Source organism: Hirundo rustica, chromosome 13, assembly GCF_015227805.2.
Source record: "Hirundo rustica isolate bHirRus1 chromosome 13, bHirRus1.pri.v3, whole genome shotgun sequence".
NCBI lineage: Eukaryota > Metazoa > Chordata > Aves > Passeriformes > Hirundinidae > Hirundo > Hirundo rustica.
In genome coordinates, this window is record NC_053462.1 from 7,662,115 (window position 1) to 7,686,674 (window position 24,560).

Consider the following 24,560-nt stretch of genomic DNA (forward strand, 5'->3'; position numbering starts at 1 on the left):
ATAAAAGAGGATCATTTACATTTATTTTGATGTCTTAATGTATTCTGAGCTATACCTTTCTGTAAGCATTTCCAACAATTAAGAACAAAGCAGAGTGTCATATAAGATGCATTAAAGTGTCATAGCAGGACAAGAGACTATATTCATTTAATACAACTAATAGTGGAGTGGCTGCTGTCAAAAAGATGGTTTAAATGAATGCAGGCTCTACTATGTTGTACAGTGTAACTTTTCATCAATTTCAGAAGGAATTCTACTCTATAATGGTTGCTGTGCTTTCTCTTTTTGACTGCTCAGACTGTGGCAGATCACCACAAATAACTGAACACAGAAACTGAGAAAACATTGAGCAATAATTAGCAAAGGCTGATCTTTTAATGACAACAGCAGCAATCATTTACTTAGCTTAACACCCAATCACTTTACAGTGAGAAATTGGTTTGGGGGCTCACCGTCAGCAGAGGCTAAATATGGATTTTATTGAATTATGAATTTTATATTACAGGAAAAGAAAAAGAGAAATGTGAATAGCACTTGAAATTCTTTGGAGCAGAGAGACTCTACTTAATCTTAATAATATTATTTAGACTAGAAGTCAGAATAAATCTTAAAGGAACTGCCATTCTTTTCCACTTTGAAATATTTTCTTAGTTATTCTTATTTTCAATGACTGTTAAAAACTGAGAACCTCACCTTGTACCTAAAGTATACATAAATCTTTAAAATATTAATAGTGAAAAAGGGCTGCTTTTTAAAATGAACTTTCTCTCCCTTTCAGTATCAAAATAAATCAAGTGAAGCAGTATCCCAAACACTCAATAGCATCTTTGTGAAAATGAGGAGATAATTATTGCATGAAATGCACATTACTTGATTACACAAATAATACCTAAATATCCAATGAGATATTCAGACTTATCTAGTACATTATAACAACTGCCTCATTGACTTTTACTGCCCTCAATCCGTTCTCTCCCAACTCCTTCTTTCCATAAAACAATTGTTACAAGCTGTCATTCAGATGCACAGTAGTAATTACAAGAAACACTGACACAACTGGCAAATGAATCAAGAGTTTCAGAAGTTACTCACCACATCTCGAACAATGGGAAAAGATTTCTTTCTTCTCAGGTCTGGCATGCTGTCAATTCCATACAGTCCACGACTGCAGAAGATAAGAAGGCAAAGGAGAGAATAAAAACATGGAGCTTACAAGACTACATCCTTAAGAACAGCTTATATTATCTCTATTTACAGTTAAAAATCAAAATTACACTTATCAGCTAAAGCCAAGTGCTCCAATGGAAAAAACAGTGCAAATGTTCTTGGTACATTTTCTTCTGGCATTCACCCAAAACAGAATTACTTAATACGTACTAAAACTTTTTAGCATTGATTTAGAAATGATAAGAAGGGCTTTCCATCATAAGTTCTTGCATATCTGGTAGTTGAGATGCAGCCGAACACTACATAATGAACATCATTAATGTGAAAGAATATTGTTGTATTAAATTTGATACAAAGTTTAAAACGTCTAGCTAAATAGGTAATCACATCTCAAATAACTCCATGTGACTGTGGAAAACAGAACTTGTTGCATTTTAAAACAATTCCATGACGACCATCATTATTTTCTCTTGCCTGGTTTGAGCTTTTTCATTAAGCACGCAATCAACCCCAGTTAGATCTCACATGTAACTCGGAAACAACAACAAAGAGCAACTTAGAGTCACTTTAAAGAATAAAAGGCTGACACAACAACAGAATTTAGAAGAATACATATTGATCTGGATATCAAATTGGCCTCATTCTTTCTGACTCTTCCAAACAATTAAGACAGGAGTATCCTCCTGAACTTTTTCCACTGAGGGTTTGGGAAGATCTCTATATACCTTGTCAGTTCTAATTCAGGGATACTTGGAAATTCTCAGAGAAGCTGGGATGTCAGATTTTTCAAGACCAAATGTCTTCCTTTCCATGGTACTTTGTTCGGCACTGCCTCAAATACCCTTTTCAGTTCTTATATTTCTATCTCTGTGTATATAAAACATTCACAACAAAGAGTTTATCATCTGAAAGCCCTAAATTTATTTATGTATGTTACAATTATTGTGTGAAAAGAGATATGACTAAAATTAGTGAAGAATTTTTTCACTTCCTTATGATGCACCCACACCATTCTTTAGGAAAGGGAAAAGAATTCGTAGTCTGTTTATGCAATTCCTTTATATTTTCATACAACCACTTTCCATCTGGATTGTGGTACTAGAAATTTTTTTTTCAATAAGATAAAGATCAAAGTAGACACAAATTGCAGCTTCCAGACATACGTACAAATCAAGCAAAAGTGTGATAGAAATAAAATAACATTTCTGAGGTTGTAAAAAGTAAATGTACAGAGACCAGGAAATAAACTCAGGGCTTTTTGCTACTCAGGAGAAGTTACATCAGCAGTAAATAAAACTTATTGTCTACAAGGCATTCTTATGCTCACATAGAGGCCATATCTGTAAAAGGATTTCCATCTATTATTCTGCTCTATAGCATAAAAATATGACTAAAATATTACTAAACGCCTTTTGCTCATCATTTAGAAATAACATAGCAAGGGAAAAACTTTTCATATTAATGTAGGTCATACATTGAATTCTCTACTCTCTTCCCTACTTCCAATTATGTCCCAACAATAACTTGACATAGAAGATGATGAAGTGGAATCATAGTAATTCAATGAAAGCTATCATTCAAGGCAAGGAAAAAAAACCTGTCACATTGATTATATTTTGGTGTTTCTGGAAATATTCTGCCTAACAGTAATCTATTTGAATTTGTCAGAGAAAATAGAAAAATAAATTTGTTTTACCATAGAGAACATGCCACTGAAGGAAAGCAGTAATCATCTGCATGCAGCACCATCTGTGTATTGCTAGCAAATTTCAGAATGGATTAGGCCATGTGGTAAAATTAGCAGTCTCTGACTCCTCATTAGGCAAGCAGTAAATTAATACAAGAGCAAGTCTCTGGAAGAAGTAAAACAGTACTACCCAGGATCCATATACATGATGAGAACTCCAGCTGAACTCTTTTCACTTTTTAAAAAGACAGAAATAATGAGCTCTAAAGTGTCTCATCTTCAAGAAAGTGAAGAAAAATAAAATGAAGATGATATTATATGATATTGGTATGGAAAAACCAGGAAAGATAGTGCTTCTGTCTTTTAACAGAGAAGTTGCATGAGAAGACCCAGAAAAGCTGTCTTCGGTCTTTGCCTTTACTTTCTTGTCTTGGGCTGTTCTCTCAATTCATGCAACCAAGTGAAGATCATTGCATAGAATGGAGAGTTGCAGACCCTGCCATGGACTTGGGAGGTGCTGGTGCATGAGGTGGGTTCACAGCATTGTGCTGTGACAGAGGGAAGAGCAAGGCAGAAGAGAGTCAGCTGGGGTATTTTTGCATAGATGAAGCATGGTAACAATGGTTGTGAGGGAAGCAATCTCATCCCTCACTTCAAATGGCAACAGCGTTTGGAAAGAGTAAGAGGGAGGAGTCATAGCTGACTGCAGTGAGTTGCGCTGGCAGTAAAAAGAGTAAAAAGACTGAGGGATTCCAGAACTTAGCATTAGCTTTTGGTGAAGGAGTAGAGTGGGAAGTGTGATTAAAACAGAACCACAAATGTCTTTGAAATGACAGCATTCTTTGCCTGAATGAGAATTAAATGAAAATTGCATAACAGTTTTTAGGAAGGCCTAGTGAAACAGGAGCTTGAATAAAGATACTGTGGACAGCAAAGTGAGGCGAGGACAGGTCTAAACTTTGTCAGCAAAAGAAGTAAGGTTTAATCTAAAACCATGAGCTGTTATTGAACTACTGTCAGCCAACTGAAGTTGTCCTATGCAGTGGTTACAGGATGTCTGCACGGCTTATTCTCAGAGGATTCAATATTTAAATTTATGCACCTGTGAATGGAAGAGAGGGCATAAAAAGAGCAGCTTCAGTCTGTATAGTCCTCGTCAGTGGCAAAAGTTCTCCTTGCACCTATGAGATTGCTTTTTTGTGCATAACCACAAAAAACAGGAATTCTACATTACTTTTTAAAGGTCTGCATCTATTAAGAAATTGTAATTAAGCAACTGGCTAGGTAAAGTAGTACATACAGCAACAGTGTGGTCACATGCAGCTTCCTACAGGTGCAGATACAATACTTGACTATCAGTACATGCAGAGTCTGCTTGCAAAATCCTGTCCTAAACTACACATTAACCAGGTGTTCAACTGTTTCTCCTCTGGTTTACATTTGGTGACTAATCCTGCATAATGTCACGTATCCTCACACTCTTACAGCAACTCTGAAAGTTCTAGGAGCTGCAAAGGGCAGGAATACAACACTTTGAGGCATGACAAATTATACGGATACTACCTACATCACTAAAAAGCTGTAGCTCACTCAATTTTTAAGTTTAGCAATATGCACAAATGTTACCCTAAGTATACCTTCCATAGAAGCATGTGCATAATATTAAGAAAATTGTTGCCATAACTACCTTTTAGCAACACCCACTTCCCCTCAAAGTAGGAGTCTAAACAGGAAAAACTTCTTAGTGTCAATTGTATAGCATTTCAGACATAAAAGCAGAAGATAAGTGATTAATTTAATCTCATCACCTTGCCTTTGTAATAAATTGTAATTATAGTAAAAAGTACTTACAGAGTACCAGCAAGAGGACAACGCCCCTTTAAATTAGGTAACTAATATAACAAATTTTACCAAAGGCTTTTATATCATTACCTTTCTAGCTTGAATAACGAAAAAGTATTGAAAATAGGAAAGAATTCCTAGTACTGGGTGCAAGATAACTTCATTTGGAGACAACAAAACAAAATGTACAGGTTTCTACCACATTCATTCTCAGCCACTGGAAGATCTTTTCCTTTGACTTTTTAATTTCAAGTACAAGAGTGCTATTTTATCGCTAGAATTGCATTACAATATATTTACCAGAATAAAGATAAAATTGTGCTACAGCTTCAAAGGACAGTAATTTTATATGCAAAGAAGTTAAAAAAAAGTCTTATCTAACTTGCTGAATTGTATTATTTTCTCAAAAAATAATACATTTTCTCAAAAAATAATACATAAACTAAAAAACATTTAAAGGGGAAGACATACACAATGAAACAATATTCCCTCTAAAATAATGCAATTTCTTAAAACAAAAAGCATAGAAAAAATACTATAATGCTGTAAGACTAATTTGCAGATACAAATAACAAAATTCTCTTATTTTGTTATTTTTTTTATAAAAATATAAAAATTTTTATAAAAATATAAAAATTTATATTTTTACTTACCCAGCAAATGCTTGGACTGCATAAAGCTTGGAAGCATCCAAGGAACTTGCACTTACTAGCTGAGCCTTTAACAGAGATCAAAAAAAGTACTGTTACTTTGTTGCTTTGAGTAAGTTTTGGACAGAATTTAACTGCATCAAACATATAAGACATATGAAAATGTTTAGCAGGGTCAGCTCCAGGCCAAAGCTAGACTAACTGTTCCTTTGGGAAATGTTTTGGTAGCATTCAGCATTTAGTGACACACAAGGAAGAACCCTTGGGAAGGTAAGGTATTGCTTCCCAAATACTGTTGCCCTTTAAATCCTATAGTGAATGCAGGGTAGGTGATAATTAAAGGCAAAAATCAGATATCATGTTTGACAGTAGCAGACCCCTGTGTTGGCAATTATGGTAAGCACAACAGTGAAGGTTACCCTGTATATAAATGCAACACATTTGCAATAAAATCAAAGGAGAACAAAAGAGTGGAAAGCTGGGAAAAAAACATGCAGATTTCACAACTAAAATGAAGAAACAAAACAGGTCAAATAAGTCACAAACGGACATCAACAAAATACATGATCCCTATAGCAAACAGGTGATTTTAAACCTTTTCATCCACAGAACCGCTATCTGAAAGAGAATTGGGAAGAAGGGGAATACAGGTTAGAAAAAACAGTCTCTATATTATATGCTATAAAACCTGTCAGTGTTTTAATATGTTAATGTAGACCAAATTCCAAGTAACACCTGTGTTTAGCTGTATAACTGTGGCAAGATCACTGTCATTACATTTTAAACAAACAAAAAGATGTTCTTGGTAGATAAGAACCCCTCCCACTTATGAAGGATTGTGTGGACAGCATATAATTCACATACTATACCCCATCTCCATGTGATTTTAAACTTTATTGCTTCTTAAAAATATATTTTTAATAATAATGAATATATATTTAATACATTTGCAGTGCTCAAATAATGCTGTGTTTTCAAGGAAAAGGGAAGTGTTTCTAAGGATATAAACACCACACTCCCCACCCCAACTCCTGAACTGTAACTGTTCTATCAGAGCTACTCATAAAATGACAGAAATTACTCCAAAAATGCCAACAGAACTACAATTGTGAAAGTATGAGTTATTTCATATATACATCTAATTCTAAATTGTTTAATGAAAGAGCACAAGGTGAAAATTTACAATTAGACACAGAATATTTGCTGACAGAAAAAGCTACTCTTATTTTATTGTCTTGTCACATTTGCACTTAAAGTACAGTGCATACATGAAAGAGCATTGCTTTAATTGTCACCTTACTGATCTTTCCACTTCCCCAAAGGGAGTGTTCAAGGACCCTTTAAATAATTTGGATATTCTCGAGATGTTTGGAGATATCTCAGGTTACACGCATTACAAAGTAACAATTTACATCTTAAACATGTGCCACATTTAATTTTTAAACCAACTTATATACAGGAAAAATAACATTCAAACACATAAATCTAAAATATACTGTCAAGTGTAAAGCTGCAGAGCATACAGTAGTGACAATCAGGGAACTAAAAGGCTCTATTCTGCCACTGATTTTAGAGGCTGCTTACGTGATCAAAGTATTTGAATGACTAGATTTATGAAAATGAGCTCACTCTTTAAATATTCTTTTTTAAAAAAAATTATTTGTGATATGTATTTGTCTCACAACACCAGATAGTATTTATTGGCCACTCTTTCAAGCATACAAAGAATATTTGGACAACTCCAAAATTATTACAGCACTTCACAAGCAGGATGAGAGCAGAGCCTGGAGGAAAATAGGTGACTGTAAACTGGGCTGGCCATGGAAACAGGATGGGATGTGCTTTTATGAAGCCTAAAGAAGAGATGAGTTAAAAGCAGAGGTCTGGAGCAGCATCTGGATATCAATGAGAAGGCATGACAGCATGTACCAAAGGGGCAAGATAACAGAGGCATCAATTCTTGAACTTGTGAAAAAGGAAGAGTCCAAAAAGTGAAAAAAAATCTGGGGACTGAGGGAAGTTTTAAGCAAGACACTACTTGTAATTTAAGAAGCTTCACCACAGTCTGTTAATGCAATCTGCAACTTCTTTCTAGAATATCTCATTATAACAAAATTGTTAATACTAACACAAAAAGGTGCAGAATAAATCTCGGTTTTACTTATGTGGAATGCAAGAAATAGTTTGCAGATACTTTGCTATCAGATGCCTAAAGAATCATATGAATTCTTAATTTAATTCATTTGTTTAAAAAGTTATATTAAAAATTGTTGAGACTTGTCTTCTACATAAAATGGAATTTTTCAGAGCATGAGAGATAGATATATAAAATTTTCTTTACCTCTCTTTGTTTCTGCCAACTTCATCTAATTTCACTGCATTTCCTTTACTGGAACCTAATTTTATCTAAATTTAGTGAGGAGAGTGGCAATTAAAATTGGGAAGGAGGAAAGGTATTTTTTTTGTTTAACTTGCTTTTCTTTGCCGCCGCTACATATAAAGAAAAATGCACCCATCTAATGGTCTCTTTTCTCAATAGAAATTGCATAAAGCAGACAACTGACGCAAATTTCCCAAAAAAGAGATCTTAAGAACATCTCTTCTTTGTAACAAATGAGTGCATCTTCAGAGACAAAATTAGTTTGAAAAATTCATTGTTTACTGCTTCTTCTGAACTTACCATGAGTGAAATAATTTGAACTGTGGAAGTGTTCTCTGCATGTGTGAGAGCACCAAATCAGGAAGTGTACAGTCACCAAGCAATTCACTTTAGTAGTCGTTAGGCTACCAGAATAGACAGCAACATTCCTTGATGTAGATACGACATGAACTGTGATTACGTAAGAGACCACTGAATGTATTTTCAAATCAGGGATTCAAAGCTAGACATCTCATATTATACTGCTGAATGACAATGATTTACTTAAAAGAGCTTATCTTCACCTAACTCACTTCTGTCACCCGCACATTCAAAACACTAACCTAAAAAAGTAATGAGTGCACCTAGAAGCATATAGCTAACACTTCTTACTCTAATTAGTTGTTTCTCCTTAAATTTTTATTCCAATTGAAAATTCACTACATTATGAAATACCAGTAATAGCCTTCAGATCATGCCTCTATACCACAGGCCATTTTAAATAGGAGGAGGGTGTTTTTTACTAGGATTATAGGAAAAATCCTTTTGCTCCTTAACTGCTGCTATTTCAGCTCAGCGCAGTCCACATTGATATCTACAAACCTGTGTAGCAGAATGATGAAGAGCAGGGTGGTCATCTAACTGCATCCTACTGAGAATTATTTTTTACTAATGTCAAATATTGAAGGGAAAGGCTCACAAGCCTTTTTTTTTAAGGCAGTCAATTACATTTAATTAGACAAATAAGCAGGAAATTAGATAAAATTAGTCTTTAAGTTTCCTTTAATAAGTTCCAGATATTAAAAAGCTGTATAATTCTCAGCATAGCCATTAAATCTGTTGAAAGTGGTTTACATATGGGGGCAGCTGGGAAATGAAGTGAGAGGGGCTTGTAATTTTCTCAGTACCCTCAAATAAGTACCCTGGTTATTTTTTATCTACCTATCAATTTAAATGTAGGCTAAGTAAAATTTCCAACAAGTATTTATTAATGCTGCTTAATTACTATTCAAACTTGGTATGAAAATTAACAGAACTTAGAAAAGTTTAACTTTACATTGTAATCAACTGTTTTCAGATTGTCATGGTCCAATTTATTCATTCTGCTAGGCATGTTGCCAACTATAACTTCTCACACAAAACAGAAACGAATCATACAAGACAACCAGTTTCTACACCCAAATTTCTGAGGAAAAAAACCCAAAAAACTGTAAAGGATGCTGAAAAGGCAGTCTCTTCCAGCATGAAAGGTATATAAGCACTGAAGATATGGAAGTCAAGACAGACCTTTGCCTTTGTAACTTGTGGCACCACCAGAAATACAACTGGCTCTATCAGTCAGCAGAAGTATTTCTATCAAAGAAGTTCAGGTGATCCTGCCCCCCAGTCATAACACCCCTTCACAAAAGTCTTGTGTCATGATTTCATTTCTGCACTTTTCAGAACATGGTCCCAATATACTCGTCTTTCTTTAATGACTGCAAAAATTCAGTTCTCCACTCCCTGCCATAGCACAAGAACTGTAACAAGGTTCTAAAGATCTAAACTGTTAGGAAACCCAAGGATCAAAATTAATCAAAATACTGATTTTCCACTCTTGTAAGTGTACATTATTGCACAACACCAAATAGGAAAAAGAATTACAGTTCACTATTCTCTCAAAGCACCATTTCAATATTTAATTCTGCAAAATGGCTGCAGAATTACCTTGTTCCTGGAAGCAAAACCTTCAGACAAAATACTTGCTGGAATTCAATAACAATACGGTTGTTCCATAAAAATAACATGTGTAAAGTAACCATAGTCAGAAGTAGTTTGAAGTCTGAGGTGGACAATTTTAATTAGCATGTACTGCCAAGAAAGGGAAATAACAGATGAAAACCAGGTTTGAATAGACATTAAAGAAATAGATTGGCCAGAACAATGACACAAATTAAGCCATGCTAAAATAATAAATGCTGCACCCAGAAGTTATTACTGTCACCACAGAACAGAACATTACATCTTAAACATGTGCCACATTTTTAAGCCCAGAGAATGTTGTATTGCTGAAGCTTATTCTAGGGAGATAGCGCATAATGCTTGAAAGATAGTATTAAAGCTAGCACATCATAAGAGATGAGTGATGCTTGTCTGACAAAGAGAAGGTCAAACTTGAATAAAGCCTGGTTGACAGGAGAAATAGAAGAATTGCTGCTAGCACTTTACTAGCAGTGATGTAGAAAAATTACTAGCGGATACATGGAGAGTCAAAACAGAAGGTCAGTTTGCTGAAGATGAAAACTGCATTTGTGTCTCTATTAATAAAGTGGTCTGCAAATCTGAAACAAAAGGACAAGCTTTAAAAGCATCTCTGGTGTTTAGAAACTGAGTCCCATTAGACTTTTACTGGCTTTGTTTTCTATTGTTTTTCAACAGCTACTAGACATTTCTACCAAATCCTAGAACTTATCTCTAAAACATTAAGTTATAGACTGTCAAGAGAACTATTTGATTACAGAATGTGGTGAGCTCAAAAAATTACCATTCTCTTGAAGGCTGGGCTCTCTTGACAATCTCTGGCTTGTTAGGGTGATGGCAGGAAGTAAAAGTCAGCATGAATTTTAGCACTCTCTTCTGACCCCAGAAAGCATTGAAATGATAAGAGGCATACGTTATCCAAAAAAAAAAAAAAAAAGGATAAAAAGGCATATTTTATCTCCCTCAATACATGTGATAACAGTACATGCAACCAAGTAATTAATTATTTGCTGTGAAAACAAACAGATAATTAATTGTTGCAAACCTTTTTGCATCACACAGCTAACAATGTCACAAAGTGTTTGACTTGGATCACTAGATCATGGCCCGAAGTTGCAAGCTGAAGTACAATTGGATTACTTCCAAAGAAATCCAAGCAAACAGCCCCTTGGTTGGACAACAAATGTGAGAGTAGTTTCTCTGGACTCTAACAAATAAAAACCATGCTCCTTGGTTCTTCGTGCATTGAACATGAGGATTGCACTGAGACACACAAGCTGGTTTATCCTGACAGCATGGACAGAAGTGACAGCAGGGCAGGGATGTTGGTGGCAGCCTGGGACAGAGGGGTGAGCTGCTGTCCACCTTGGGCAACAAAGAACACGTGTGCAATAACAAAGAGCTGAGTGCCGTAAGAGCGGATCAGAAGGTAAAGGCAGTTGATGACAGACACAAGTGCTCACAGCAAAAATGTTTCAGGGACATTTACTTCATACTACTTCTATTTTTAGCCCTCATCACTTTGGTCCTAGACTGACTGATAAAAGCCTATTAGCTGCTGAGGACATCAGATGTGATCTTGAAGAGCAACATCTAGCTTGGTTCCATCAGTAAAACACATAGATCCCACTCAGCCATTCCAGTGACCAAACCAAATGTGGTGAATTGGGAATACAAAGATTTGCTTCAAAAGTGTACTCTGGTTGTAAAATAAAACGCTTATGGTGGCACACAAATAAGTCATATAAATATACTACTGTTAAAGAGCAAGAATAACATGTACAGCTAGGAGCAGGAACAAAGGATCAGAACCTAGCGTCTGGGCAACAGTCACATATTTCACGGGGTACGATAAAAACAGCTGCTGTTGGCACAACGAAAGTTGTTTCTTCTCCTGTGAAGTTTCCACTTCTGAGATGAGATTTAAGAACTACCTAAAATAGTCTTTAATACTTCAAACATTATCTTCAGAACCCCCAACTAGAAGGCTAAAAATTTAGAAAAGCCAAACTAATTTCAAGACTTACAGTAGAGAAAGAAAAAGTGAGTCAAAGTATAATTAAATACAAAATAAAAATATGACACCAAGCTAATATCACTTACTGAGATAAGACAAAGATACCAGATTTTATCTATTGATAAGAAACTAGCTTGACAAATACAAGAGAAGAAAAATATTTGAAATAACATGATTAGCATTAAAACATTAAAAATAGTTATTTATTGTTATCTTTTATGGCATAGGCAAACTCAAAATCAAATTACAGATTGTTTTGGCTCTGCATGAAATAACAATTATGCCTAAACACCAAAGAGAGAGACAGATGTTAAGAGCAATATACTTGTACTGGATTTCAAAGGACGACTTTTGGTATTATTGGACTGGTTTGCCTGATAGGACATGCATAAATCCTTCTGAATTCCTCGATCCTTTTTTATAGTTAATAGAAAAAGGCATGTCTCCTTGTCCTTTACTTTCATGGTTTTTTAGAAAAAGAAAATTTCACTCAACATGCCTTTAAAAGTCCCTAAGGAAGATTCCACTGCTTTATGTTTGCAGTACCCTCGTTGCCTTATGGATGCAGAGGAGCATCAGCTCTATCCTGTTCATGCTAAATGAAACAGGAAGAGCTACAGGGTAAGATTAAAAACTCCTTTAGTTTATACTCATCCATTTTATAAATATTCCTCTTTCCTGGTTTATTTTTACATTCAATAATAGCACATCCATCAGATCTGTCCGTCCATATTCCATCTTAGTATATATGCAGCTGAACGACGAGATTTCCTTTGGTGAGGCTGCAGTTGCACTGGTGATACCCAGAGCTACATGTAGTTTATGGGTTTGTGACAACATTGACAAATCACTTGCTGCTGCTCCACTAATCTACTCCAGAGAAGTTACTCAAGTGTCAGTCAGTAGATTGCTCTTTGCCACTACTTATTTAGTGAAAACAGATTACATTATTTTCTGTGGTATTTTTTTCTACCTAATTTGTATCCTTGTACCTTTTGCACACCATATTCTTTGTCATAGCATCCAAGACATTTTTAAATGGCTCTGTCAGCAACACAACCATAAGTCTTGATTTTCAGATTTACTGAAAGCTGTCTTAAGAATACTCTCAGCTCATCAAGGAAACAATCCTCACGGTTAACAAAGTTCTGTCAGTATCAACAATAACTTTGCATCAGCAATAACTAGAGAGGTTTCAGGTATTTCCTTCTATTTAGAGTTCCTGAGAGACAATTGTCTAGATGTTCCACTGATCACCCAGAAAATCTGCACAAGGAAATAGTCTGGTACCTGTCCCATGGAAGTAGTCAAAATTTCCCTTTGACAGCAAATCTCTTACACATTCTGTAGTAATATTCTCCCTCACCAATACACCAGAGGAAAACTTGAGCCTATTTATGAATTCATGTTTTCCAAGTAATTACATTTTTTAAAAGCATGTCTAAGTATTTTTTGAGCCTGATGCTTTAACAAGTTTCCTTTTATCCTAATGCTGCATTCAAAAATGATGCACCGTTATTTCTACTCCTAAAACACAATGATTTTTTAAAATCTGGCATATCAAATGATGACCAAGATCTTCAACAACTGGATGGCGAAGCTACTGCTCACAAACTACAACTCATAGAGTCTATGCTATCATTGAAAGCAACGGAGAAGAGTGCATGCAACTCTGGAATCTTCCAGAGGCATAGTTTCATCAGGAGAGAAAATCATGTTTATGGCTAAGGCACCTGTGAAAGATAAGATAGGGATGGAATGGAAGAAGCCACTAGGGAAAAAGAAAGCTAGAAAACAACAACTGAGGACTAGAACAATTAAAAAGTCATTCTCAGTTAGTGTACAAAGAAACAAAAAACTGGGTAGCATTTCTTTGATTTTTTTCAAGCCATCAATCCCTCCATTAACATACATACATCCACGCAATGTCTCAATATCCTTACAGAACTTTAAATCTGAGGATTACTCATGTACCTCTCATTCGTATAACCTAGTCATTCCAATACGCCTCCGAAAACATTTTTTAATAAATAATACATAAGCAATCAGCCCAGAGTGTATTTTTTCCTCCAGCTAGTGACAGAGAATAGGACTATCTTATGGGGTTCCTGTGCACTAACAAATTATTTATGTATACCAAAGATCTATTATGCATTACTAGAATGAAAATCATGTATCATTCTAAACCCTTCTTTTGTATTAAGTTGGACAACTAACACTACTGTATTATACATTTATATCTCTGCTTGGACAGTCTAACCACTCCTGCATATATGGAGGGATGAAACAATTAATTGAAGAATAGGTTATGTTTTGAATAGGTTTTATATAATGAAGATTAATTCAAAGAAATTGTTCTCTTTCTAGCAAATTTCCACCTAAAAGTAAGAAACCTGAAGTTGGCTGTGAATCAGTTACAGGGCTAAGAGAGTGAAAAAACAAAAACATCCATAAAAGTCATGTAAACCCTAGAACAGCTATTAGTCACTTTTTTAAAAAGTTATTATCGCTCCTGCAAATATTAAAATGAAGACTGAATACCTTAAACTACTATTTGCTTAAATGACAAACTAAGTACTCTCTGGACATGCCTAATTACACACATAAAGAAGAGAAGGCAGGTTGTCAAGAACAAGAAGTTACAAAATATGTTTTGGGAGTTTCGAAGAACTTCTTTAAGAACTGATTTACAAAATGTTTTTTCCTAGATTATGTGCCATTCAAGTAATAAACAGAAATTGAAAGTGTTTTGTCTTAGCAGCCAAACTGACATTAAGAAGACATCCTTCTTCAAAGGCTGCATACAAAGTATTCAAAAATGCATTTCCATATCACGAAACAGCTGAGGTTGGGAGGGAACACTGCAGGCCTTGTCTAAGAACCCTGCTCAAATCAGGCCACCCAGAGCAGGTTGCCCCGGACCATGTCCAGATGGATTTTGACTATCTCCAAGGACAGATGTCCCACCTGTGGAATTCATTGTCTGTGAGTAAACTGTAGTATCCATCATCCAGCTCACTGAGAGTAAGCTGAAAGGCAAATATATATTTTGCTACAATAATACTACCTCTATTGCCCAGCAGAAATAGTTTTCAGGTAATATATTCTTTGAGTAGACTACTCCAGCTACAAAATGTATTTTGAGTTTTAAATTCTGAAGAACTGTTAAGTGTTCTTAACATAAAGGTAAAAATATCATATTCATGCATTAGATATAAAAACATGAAAGACTCAGGTATTGCTAATAGGTATTGCTACCTATAGGTGTGCTCTAGGACCCAAACATCCATTTGTAACAAGCCAGATGGTGACTGCTGAAGTAGAATCCCTGACTGAAACGCTTAACCTCCTCCTTGATGGCATGGAAAACACAGTGTGAAGGGGAAACAGAACTGCTACTCAAGAGTGGATGCACACTCTTCTCAGAATAAGCTGAGAAGTAGTGTGTTGTAGCAGTTAACTTATAAGTTCCCTTAACCTCCTGACATATTCCCTTTCTCCTTCATTTCCCTTCTCTTTTATAATATTCTATATTAATTTATTTTTGGGAACATAAGCAGAGATCCTAGTATGACATCCGGCAATCATGCAGACACTTTGCCCCGTGGATTACACCCAATCACACATTTTCATAAACGGGTCAAATGGATTCCCAGTAAATATAAAAAATGTTTGTTTCAGCTATTCAGAAGAAAAAATGTCAGTAGAGTAAGAAACTGAAAGAAATCTTTCACCTGCAGGGTTAAAAGAAGAACATATATTTAATTCCTAGAAAGGACTGCATGGGACGTATCAAAGATAGTTCTCATTTTCTAACAACCTGTTATCTACTAATGTACACAAATGCACAGACTTAAATAGTTGAATCAATTTGGGTTTCAAAATTTGAGGTCTTCCTTATGTGCTTTCTTTAATTAAGTCCTCAGACCATTATATTTCTATTGTACAATGACTAGGTAAAATGAATGTGGTTCCCTTCTCCCATGCCTCATAAAATCAGGAAAAAGTAATGAAAATCCTAGTTACTGATAGCCGTTTGTTCATAAACACACCACCTAGTATCTAATAGAGTACTGTAAAAAAAACACTTGCAAAATACAAGTATACAATCAAGCACCATTATTTTAACATAAAATACTTTGAAGTAAAATCTACTACTATCAATATTTAAATGCTTTTGTAACTGACTTTCAAGTTGACTATATATTTATTGCAAAAGTCGCTGTTCACCTACAAAAAGAAGCACCATAGTAGCTCAAGCTCTTTACTACTGAATACAATCTTTGGCTAAAGGCACAGTTTTTCATCTTTAAAATGAATGTCTCAGATAATTATTTTTCCAAGGCAGATAAAGGAAAGATTCAGTCAAGGTGACAATTACCATCTGGCTACCTATAGCCATTATGATGCTCCCAATTAAATGTACATGCCATATTGTAACAAACATTATTAGAATAGAGTTAATGTTTACACTGAAAATCACCATATTTGTATATTAGTAGTATATTGCTTTGTATATTACTAGTAATTACTTTGTATATTATCAAAGTTATGTATATGACTGTCTGCTTTGAAGTCTGATAATATGAAAGACAAAAATCATGAAAAAAATCAATGTCAAACCCTCCTGTGAATTTAGTTCCTTACTAAAGGAACTTTTTCATACATCAATGTTAGCATTTACACTCTTGTCTTTCTTCCACACCCTTCTCATCCCATTCTGGGGACTGACTACCTCTCTGAGAGCTTGGTTGGTGTACAAATAAGGACAGAATCAAAGTAAGAACAGACAAAAAATCAATTTAGACTTTCACTCTTTAAGAAGAGAGGGTTAACATAACAAGTTATGGGTTGCATAGGGGGTAGAGAACACTGCCCAACAGGATGACTACAGAACCAACTATGCCTTACAAGCTGCTGAAGAAAGCAAGAGTGTAATATCTGAACACTCTATATTACTCCTATAAATACATTTATAAAATTATGAGAAAACCAAGAACAGTGTACTATTTAATTCTTTAAGACTTAAATCTCGTGAAATTTAATTTTCATGTTACTGAAATTCAAAGAAATACAGTTACAAGCATGTCTGACTAAACATATTCAGAAAACTGTTTCAAAAACAAACTAGTAAAATTTAGTATTTTGATTTCTATGGAAATATTTCACCCTCTAAACAAAATCAGACATATGAAGAATTTTTCTTCAATGGGAGCAAGAAAAGGTTCTATACAAAAATCAATGTCCAAATCCAACGAGAACCATGTTTACTTAAAAGACAGTATTAAAACACTATTACCTCCAGCAAGGATCTTCTCCTCCAAATCATTCATTTGTTTCTTGTATGCTTTTAAAGCAGCTTCTTTAAATGATGGTCGTATTCTTTTTTTCTTTGGAATTTCAGTAACTTCAGTAATCATTTCTGGGACATTCTGATTTTCATCCTCCTTTATTTCTACTTCAGGAGTCATGTCACTTTCAACTTCCAATATCGCTTCAGTGATCACACTGTCAAACTGTGTGTCATATTGTTCCTCTGGTAGCATTGCATATGGAGCTTCATACAAAGACTGGTCCAGTTCATACTCTTGGACCTGCTCACTGGTTTCACTACTATTAGTCCTATTTTCTAGTTTAGCAAGGACTTGTTCCATTACTTCTACATAGTCTGTTTCATTCTCACCAGATGGTTCAATTAATTCTTCCTCATACTCTGCTTTGTAGCAATAAGGCTCAGCATAAACATCAGAATCAAGAGTTGTGCTTGATTCATTTGCAGTAGACTGAGATAATGTTCTAAACCTTCCCATAAAAGATGATCCACTCTCTTCATACCCACTTAAACTTTGTGTACTTTTATTCCAGACTACTTCTAAAGCTGACTTAGCACGCTGAAGCGTAGATCCAAATTTAGGAAAGCTGAATGTCTTATCAGAAAGATCTATGCTTAATCGGCTGTGCCATGATTTAGGGGCAGTTTCCTCTGAGTCGTCACTTGGTAGTTCACTTTGACTTCGGTACATCATAGGCAATCTGTTTTGATTCTGATAAGAGGAGATAGAATTTGTTTCCTGATAATCATCATACTGACCAGTCCACTGACTTTGTGTTTCACTGTCAAGGCCTGGACATGACGGAGAAGTTCCATCTAGAGTGAAATCATAGCTTTCAGTATCATACTGGAGGTCAGAACTTTGGCCCTTTCCAAAATCTGTCTGTTGGTCTGAAGGGCTGCTCATATCATACACAAAAACTTCCTGTGTGGATGAGTCTAGGCCCAAATCTGCCCCTTGTTCCAACTGATTCCAGTTTTTCCATGGGGAAAGATCATCCTGTAAAGAAAGCTGACTATCATCATAATGGTTTATGTCTCCAGATACACAGATTATTCCATTGTTTACTCCACTATCAACAGTTTCTATGTTCCCTGCTTCATTTTGCTCTGGATACTGCTGCATGTCTTGGGCAAAAGTTTGTTCCTGGGAACTACCATACCAGTTCAGAGAATCATCTTGCTTCCGCTGCCAAAGTTCTCGATCAGAGGAAGACAACAATGAACTGCCATTTGTTCTGCTAAAATACTGGTTTTCTGAAAAATCCTCAGAGTAAGACTGACACAATTTTGAGAAATCTGATTCTGAACGGCTAAGCTTTGGCGTTGCAAAGTCATTCTGTAAATGCCATAAAGGAGTCACATCTGAATAATAGGTCTTTGATTGTTTTTCCATAGCGTCAAATTCTGGTGACTGATTGTCATAACTTCTTCTGTGTGAAAAGGTGCCATTGTCAGCAGTTCTGTCAAGGTCTTTAGTGTTTGAGGACTCAGTAGTCCCCTTTGTAGTGCTTGCTTTTATGTGAAGTGCTGCTTTAGATATTTTTGCATAACTGTTCTTATTTATATCTGATTCCAAGTCTTTATCACTGTCAGGTGACTCCCAGTCGTGCATTTTAGATTTTGTCTCCACAGTTAAAAGCTTCATATCCATGCTTTCATATGTCTGAGAAGAAGGCAGTCCTCTTTCTTTTTTATCTTTTATTTCATGGGAAAATATATCTGTAGAAATTCCAATGCCAGTCCCCTTAAGTTTATAAGACTTTTTTAAAATCAAATCTCTCTGTTGTGATGACTCAAAGTAAACAAGAATGGGTCTTGGCTTTGCATTTGGACAGTCTCTTTGCTGCCCAAGCCTTTGGGCAAACTCAATTTTAATAGTGCTTTGTGCCTCCGAGAATCCCATTTTTTCCATTAATATTTTGTAAACTATGCTTTCAGCTTTTTCAAACCGCTCTTCAGGCACATTTAGAAACCTAAGACTTGCTTTATTTCCTGGATGGCCGATCTGCTTAATGTAGTCATGTATGTCCCGAGTTTCTCTTCTGGACTGTACAAATCCAGTTCGCAATTGTTCAATTTCATTTTGCACAACTTCTACACTACTAGAAATTTCATCAATTGATTGTTTCAGAGCATTAACATGCCCCCTTAATTCAGAGAGTTCTGTTTCAATTTGACTTATTCCCTGAAGCTCTTTAAAGATCATTTCCATAACATCATGGGTTTGGCTAATACAACCTGTCGAACTAAAGCCTGGTTCAAGAGTATTTGATTTCTGGTGACGGCCAGTTCTATCCAGAGATTTACTTCTTAATCCCCATGTTTTCCTCCATGAACTTAGCTCCGAGTCTGATGAGACACATTCTTGGCTCTTTTTCCACTTCCTCAGTTTTCGCAAGGCTCCCAGCTTCAGTGTGTGTAAAGTGCGTTCTCCATCTGAACTTCCATCAGAGGCTGCCAGGCTGCTCAAGCTTTTCCTGTTGCGTCTCACAGGCATTGTGTGGGATAAGTATTCGTTTTTCTTGCTATTAGTTTTTATTTCACTTAATGACTCAGAACATGAGCTATCATTTGAAGACAGGTCTTGAACTATATCTTCATTATTAGTGTTTGCTACAAAAATATGCCTTTGAAGTCCATTGGCAATAGCAACTCTGTAACTGAATGTTGGAGAAAGTGAAAATTCTCTATTGCTTTCCTCTTCTTCAGTTGATAAGTTGCGAGCAGATGGGCACTTGGCAATCTTTTTAACGGTGCTTTTTAAAGTATTTGAAAATTTGGGATTTTTTGTTTGTCCAATCTGAGTTAAGTCTTGTTCCTTTTTGCTCTGACAACTCTCTTTCCTTTTGGTACTATTTCCCGATTTCTTTGTAAACATTCCTTTGCAAAGCTTACATATATAAGATGAGATCAGGCTCTTGAAGAGGGCAGAAACCATGGAGTGTAATTTATTTTAAGCTGTTTCCACAAAACACAGTTTTTGATCCAGAGAACTATTTGTATCTCCAAAAGGATCATTGGCAAATGTTTCAATGGAGACTATAGCCATAAAAACTACTGATGCTTTGGAAAAATGTGACAGAAAACAACAACAAAAAAATCACACATCTGCTTGTTCGAAACAAAATCCTGAAGAGGTTTTGTATGTCTTGCAAAATCTCACTCTGTTGCACATGGCTTCTTGCAGTGTCTAAAAAGGAGGGAATGACATTACAATGGCTGCCAAGCAAACTTATCATTCAATAATACTGATGATGCTTTAACTAGGTTACAGTGAAAACACAGACAATTCCCCATAATTGTCTGAATAGATTTTTTCATTAATAATTGAAGCTGAAAACAGTTCTAGGCAATATTGTTAACAACAACTAATAACCTATACTTATTTCCAAGCTTCTTTATCCAGTTTAATTCCCTGAGTTTAACAGAGATATTAAGTTTAAATGCTCTCTGCTTTCTTTCAGAGTAGTGACATTTCAATTTAGATCCATATGACATACAGCAGTAATCAAAAAACCTGACAGAGTAACAAATTGTTACTAGCTAGTAAAGCAGAAGTAGAAAGTTCTCTCTTGCTTCATCTTCTGGAATAAGGTAGGATTCATGTACAAGTGAGTATTGCATCCATGAAGTGCTGTTCTATCTTGAGACTGAATTATGTACCTGACTATGATTTGTGAAATAGTTGCTTTGATACCAGACTTTAACATGCTATGATAAGCCAGGACTCAAAAGTGGGCTTCTCTTCTTTAAGAAGTAAAAGGAAAATAACTCATAGAACATAACAGAAAAAAATTACAACTGATGGAAATTTTCATCCAGGTTATTAAATTTGATGTTTTTCTGGTAACAGAAAACCTCCTCCCCCAACCCTACACAAAACAGGGTTTACAAGTTGCAGGAGATAAACTGGTGCCATTACAACAGGAAAGCTATTTGATCTAAAAGAAGTCTAAAAAGCTTCCATCAGGTATCTGGAAATTTCTGTTCCATAAAACAAAAGCTTGAATTCCATAGAAACATAGTCAATACATCGTAAACATGTCAATGTATTCTTCTGTACAGCATACAATTCACCTCCCAGTTTCATAGCTGCGAACTAAAACCGAGCAACCAGCCCAGAAAAATCTATCAAAGAAGTTCTTAAAATGGCTGATTTTGCTTCTCAAGCAACTAAAAATTCTTTGGCAGAATAAGAAGTCTGTTTAGATACAGGGTATATGAAGGATTAAAAATTGCTCTGTGGCGTCTTAAGAGGAGTAGAGAATATGAACAGTCATTGTCTGGAAATATCCTGGCACTTTATGAAACATCATGATCCACTGACAGACCTCAAGATCTGGCCTTTGCGTCAATTTGTCTTCATTGACCTTACTAGTATACTCTATATACTCATTCATTACATAAATACACCTATGTAATGGTAAATAATAAACACTAACCCGTGATAAATACTGCAACAGCAAAATGCACTGTGCTGCATAGAGCACAGGCAAAGCTGCTAAAAGCCTGGTAGGCTTCTGGAATCCTGGAACAGAGGATGCAAACAGACTCATTTCTTTTCCAGTTATAACAAAATTCAGATGCAGAGTGAGCAGAAAAATAGAAAACATTCTTCACTCTTCCCAAAGTGGCCATTTATTATTTTATAAAAAGGTGAAATATCTGTGGGACATGAAGCACATTTTTAATGCATATACATCAGCTTAGTCCTTGCCACTTCTTCTTTTAGGCTTATGCCTAAATTATCAAGAGTGAATTAAGAGCAAGCAATATTTGGAAGCAAAAGAATGCTCAATGAGACCACATGCAATTTTCAAGGAATGCAAATGACATCTCTCAGAATACTGAGAAATTTTCATTAGAGCCGAGGCTGCCTTGTTTTCACATATTATAAGTAGAGAAAGGAACCATCTTGGGACACTTTTCAATGTCCAAGGCATGTTTCTGGATGTAGAAACACTTATTAACCATTCAGCTCTTACACTGTATGTTTGCAACCATTTATTGAACAAGATTTGAAGTGTGATTGCCTACCTCCTCTGCCCACATAGCCACAGATTTTTAAATGCCCTCATATAAACTTCACTTACATGACTTGGATATTCTCCAAATGACTTCAAATCAAGATTGTATAAACAAGCTAGTACGCTTGCTTCCTGTCTCAATCTAAAAAGCATCAAGAAATAATCAAGTTCTCACTGGAATCTGGAACCTTCCCATTCACTTTAAATAAGGTTTAATGCTTCATATATATGTGTATATAAATATATATATGCACACATATAAATTTATATACACATATATATGTGTGTGTGTTTGTTTTATCCAGTGTCTAATCAATGCCTTTTATCAGAGATAACAAAGTATTACAAATCGCTGAACATTCAGCACTGAATTTATTTAAACCCAGTTTCTGACAACGCCATAGAGAATTAAAAGATGTACTGTTACAAACACAGGGAGATCTGCTAAATGGAGCAGATTTATGTTCTCTCATGCGAGTTCTATTCCAACTCAGCTGTGTTAGTCATATGATCTGTTAATCAGTTTACAGCCTACCATTGCTCTGTCAAAACCTCCTTTTCTACAATAGTATGTCTACACATGGAATCAAGTTTGAGTCATTACAGGTGTCACCCATTTCTTTCTGTAAAGATTTGTATAAGTTGTTAACATTTTAAATCAATGTAAGGTTAAAACTTCCTAAGACAAAAAACAGTCTTTCAAGAAGCACATAGAACTAAGTCAATTATTTCAATGAGCTGCAAGTTGTCATTTAGAGAGTTTCATGTTTTATCCTAATAAACCATTATGATCTCATTTTTTTTAAAATTCTCACTTTGCTTGTTTATTGAATGAAAAAAAAAAAAAAAAAGATGAAGTTCAACATCTCTGGTTTAACCCATCCTAAACATAAGAGTCATGTTGAAATGTTACGGCAGTGAGGTATGGACTTTATGCCAGATGGTAATAGAGCAGGAAAATGGAAAGTGTTATGGATTGTGAGATTAGAACTAAAATAAATTCTTAATGGGGTCCTTCTATAAAGAAAGGGAAAATTGACACTTCCATCAACTTTTGACTCGTAGCAAGTCTGAAAATAGTTTTGTTGGTCAACTTGATGGTGAACAGATAATGTGGACCAGTTTCAGGCCTACTCATCTGGTTTTGTTGATAAGAAAGCACTGTTAAAAATGTAAGTTGGAAGCATAATTTATAAAGGATCTTATTCTAAGTCTAAAACTAATGTGTCAGGTAGAAGAAGGGAGGAGTGGGCTGAGTTGAAAATGATAGATTTTTAAATAATGCAAACAGTATTTTAGTTATCTGAACACCAGACACCCGTTAAAAAAATTATTTTAACAAATCCAGCCCTTTATTTTTATTAAAAAAAAGTGAATCATCTTAAAAATATAATTTCAGTACTTAGAAATAGAATAGCTAGATCACTGCTCAGCTTCTGTTCAGACCCTAGTAAATGAAGCTGCAGGGCAGCAACTCTGTCCAGTAAGAGGTAGCTTTTTGGATACAGATTGTCCTCTGATAAAGCAGGAACCAAGCAGAACCATAGCTTTGCTTAGCCTTCACACTACTAACCAACTACAAGGGGTCTGCATCTACTGAAAGGGGGCAGGCAAGAAGATGAGACTGAAGTGCAGTTTCTGTCTATAAAATACCTTATGACAGTTCATGCTCACAACACAAAAATGGCAGGGGGAACCAAAACAAAACCAAGAAGACTTTATCTGCAGCAATACCACTCTGTATTACTGCCAAAATAGTCACTAGAGTCTATAGACAGATACATATTTTTGTGATATGCAAAATACTCCACAGAAATTAATTAATCAAACATAACAAAAAAATGCGCAAACAGTCTGTCATGCATCTGCAGAAACTGAGGCTAAGAGAGGTTCTCTTACTATCAATAACAATTCAGATATACAGATTTACTAATTATGGTCTTTTACTAGTCTTACGCTTGCCTGGGAATAAGGTTATCTCGACATAAGTGTACGTGTCCTCAGTTCAGGTCTGCTGGGTGAAACCTATTCCCCCTTCCTTTTGACAAGACTTACGTGTACACTCCACATTGCTTCATTAATTTACTATAACAGGAGCATTATACTGACAATCATTTCAGATGACCTAATTCAGAAGAACTTAATTTAGAGCACTTATCTGCTCCTTTATATTCTTCCTAAATTCTCCTTGTAGTCTTAACTACTGACATTTTTAATCTGCGTAATTTGCGAGTCTCTTAAGGTACAATGACACTTAACACTGCATACACTACATGGATGACCTGGCGAATACCCTGGCAAAGGCAGGGATCAGAGCAATGAAGAGACCTGCTTTCTCTTTTGGGTAATTACTCTTTGTTCCAAGAATTCCTCAGGTTTTCACAACAGGAGACTTTTGCCCTATCCCTTCATCCCCTCCAACATGCACACAAGAGCATGGAGTGCTATCAGCTCTCT

At 35.5% G+C, this 24,560-nt stretch overlaps 1 protein-coding gene across 2 annotated transcripts in view; it reads right to left on the bottom strand.

Moving 5' to 3' along the window:
• UNC13C (unc-13 homolog C) overlaps window positions 1-20,167 on the bottom strand; it is a 123,846-nt gene extending 103,679 nt beyond the window's left edge. For both annotated transcript variants that reach the window (XM_040077584.2, XM_040077582.2), the window contains exons 1-4: window positions 17,041-20,167; window positions 5,942-5,964; window positions 5,350-5,414; window positions 1,093-1,165 (exon numbers count right to left, since the gene is read on the bottom strand). In XM_040077584.2, coding sequence (XP_039933518.1) covers window positions 1,093-1,165; window positions 5,350-5,414; window positions 5,942-5,964; window positions 17,041-20,014 — 3,135 coding nt within the window. In that variant the 5' untranslated portion in view covers window positions 20,015-20,167. The remainder of the gene's footprint in view (window positions 1-1,092; window positions 1,166-5,349; window positions 5,415-5,941; window positions 5,965-17,040) is intronic.
• Between the last annotated feature and the right edge of the window lie 4,393 nt (window positions 20,168-24,560).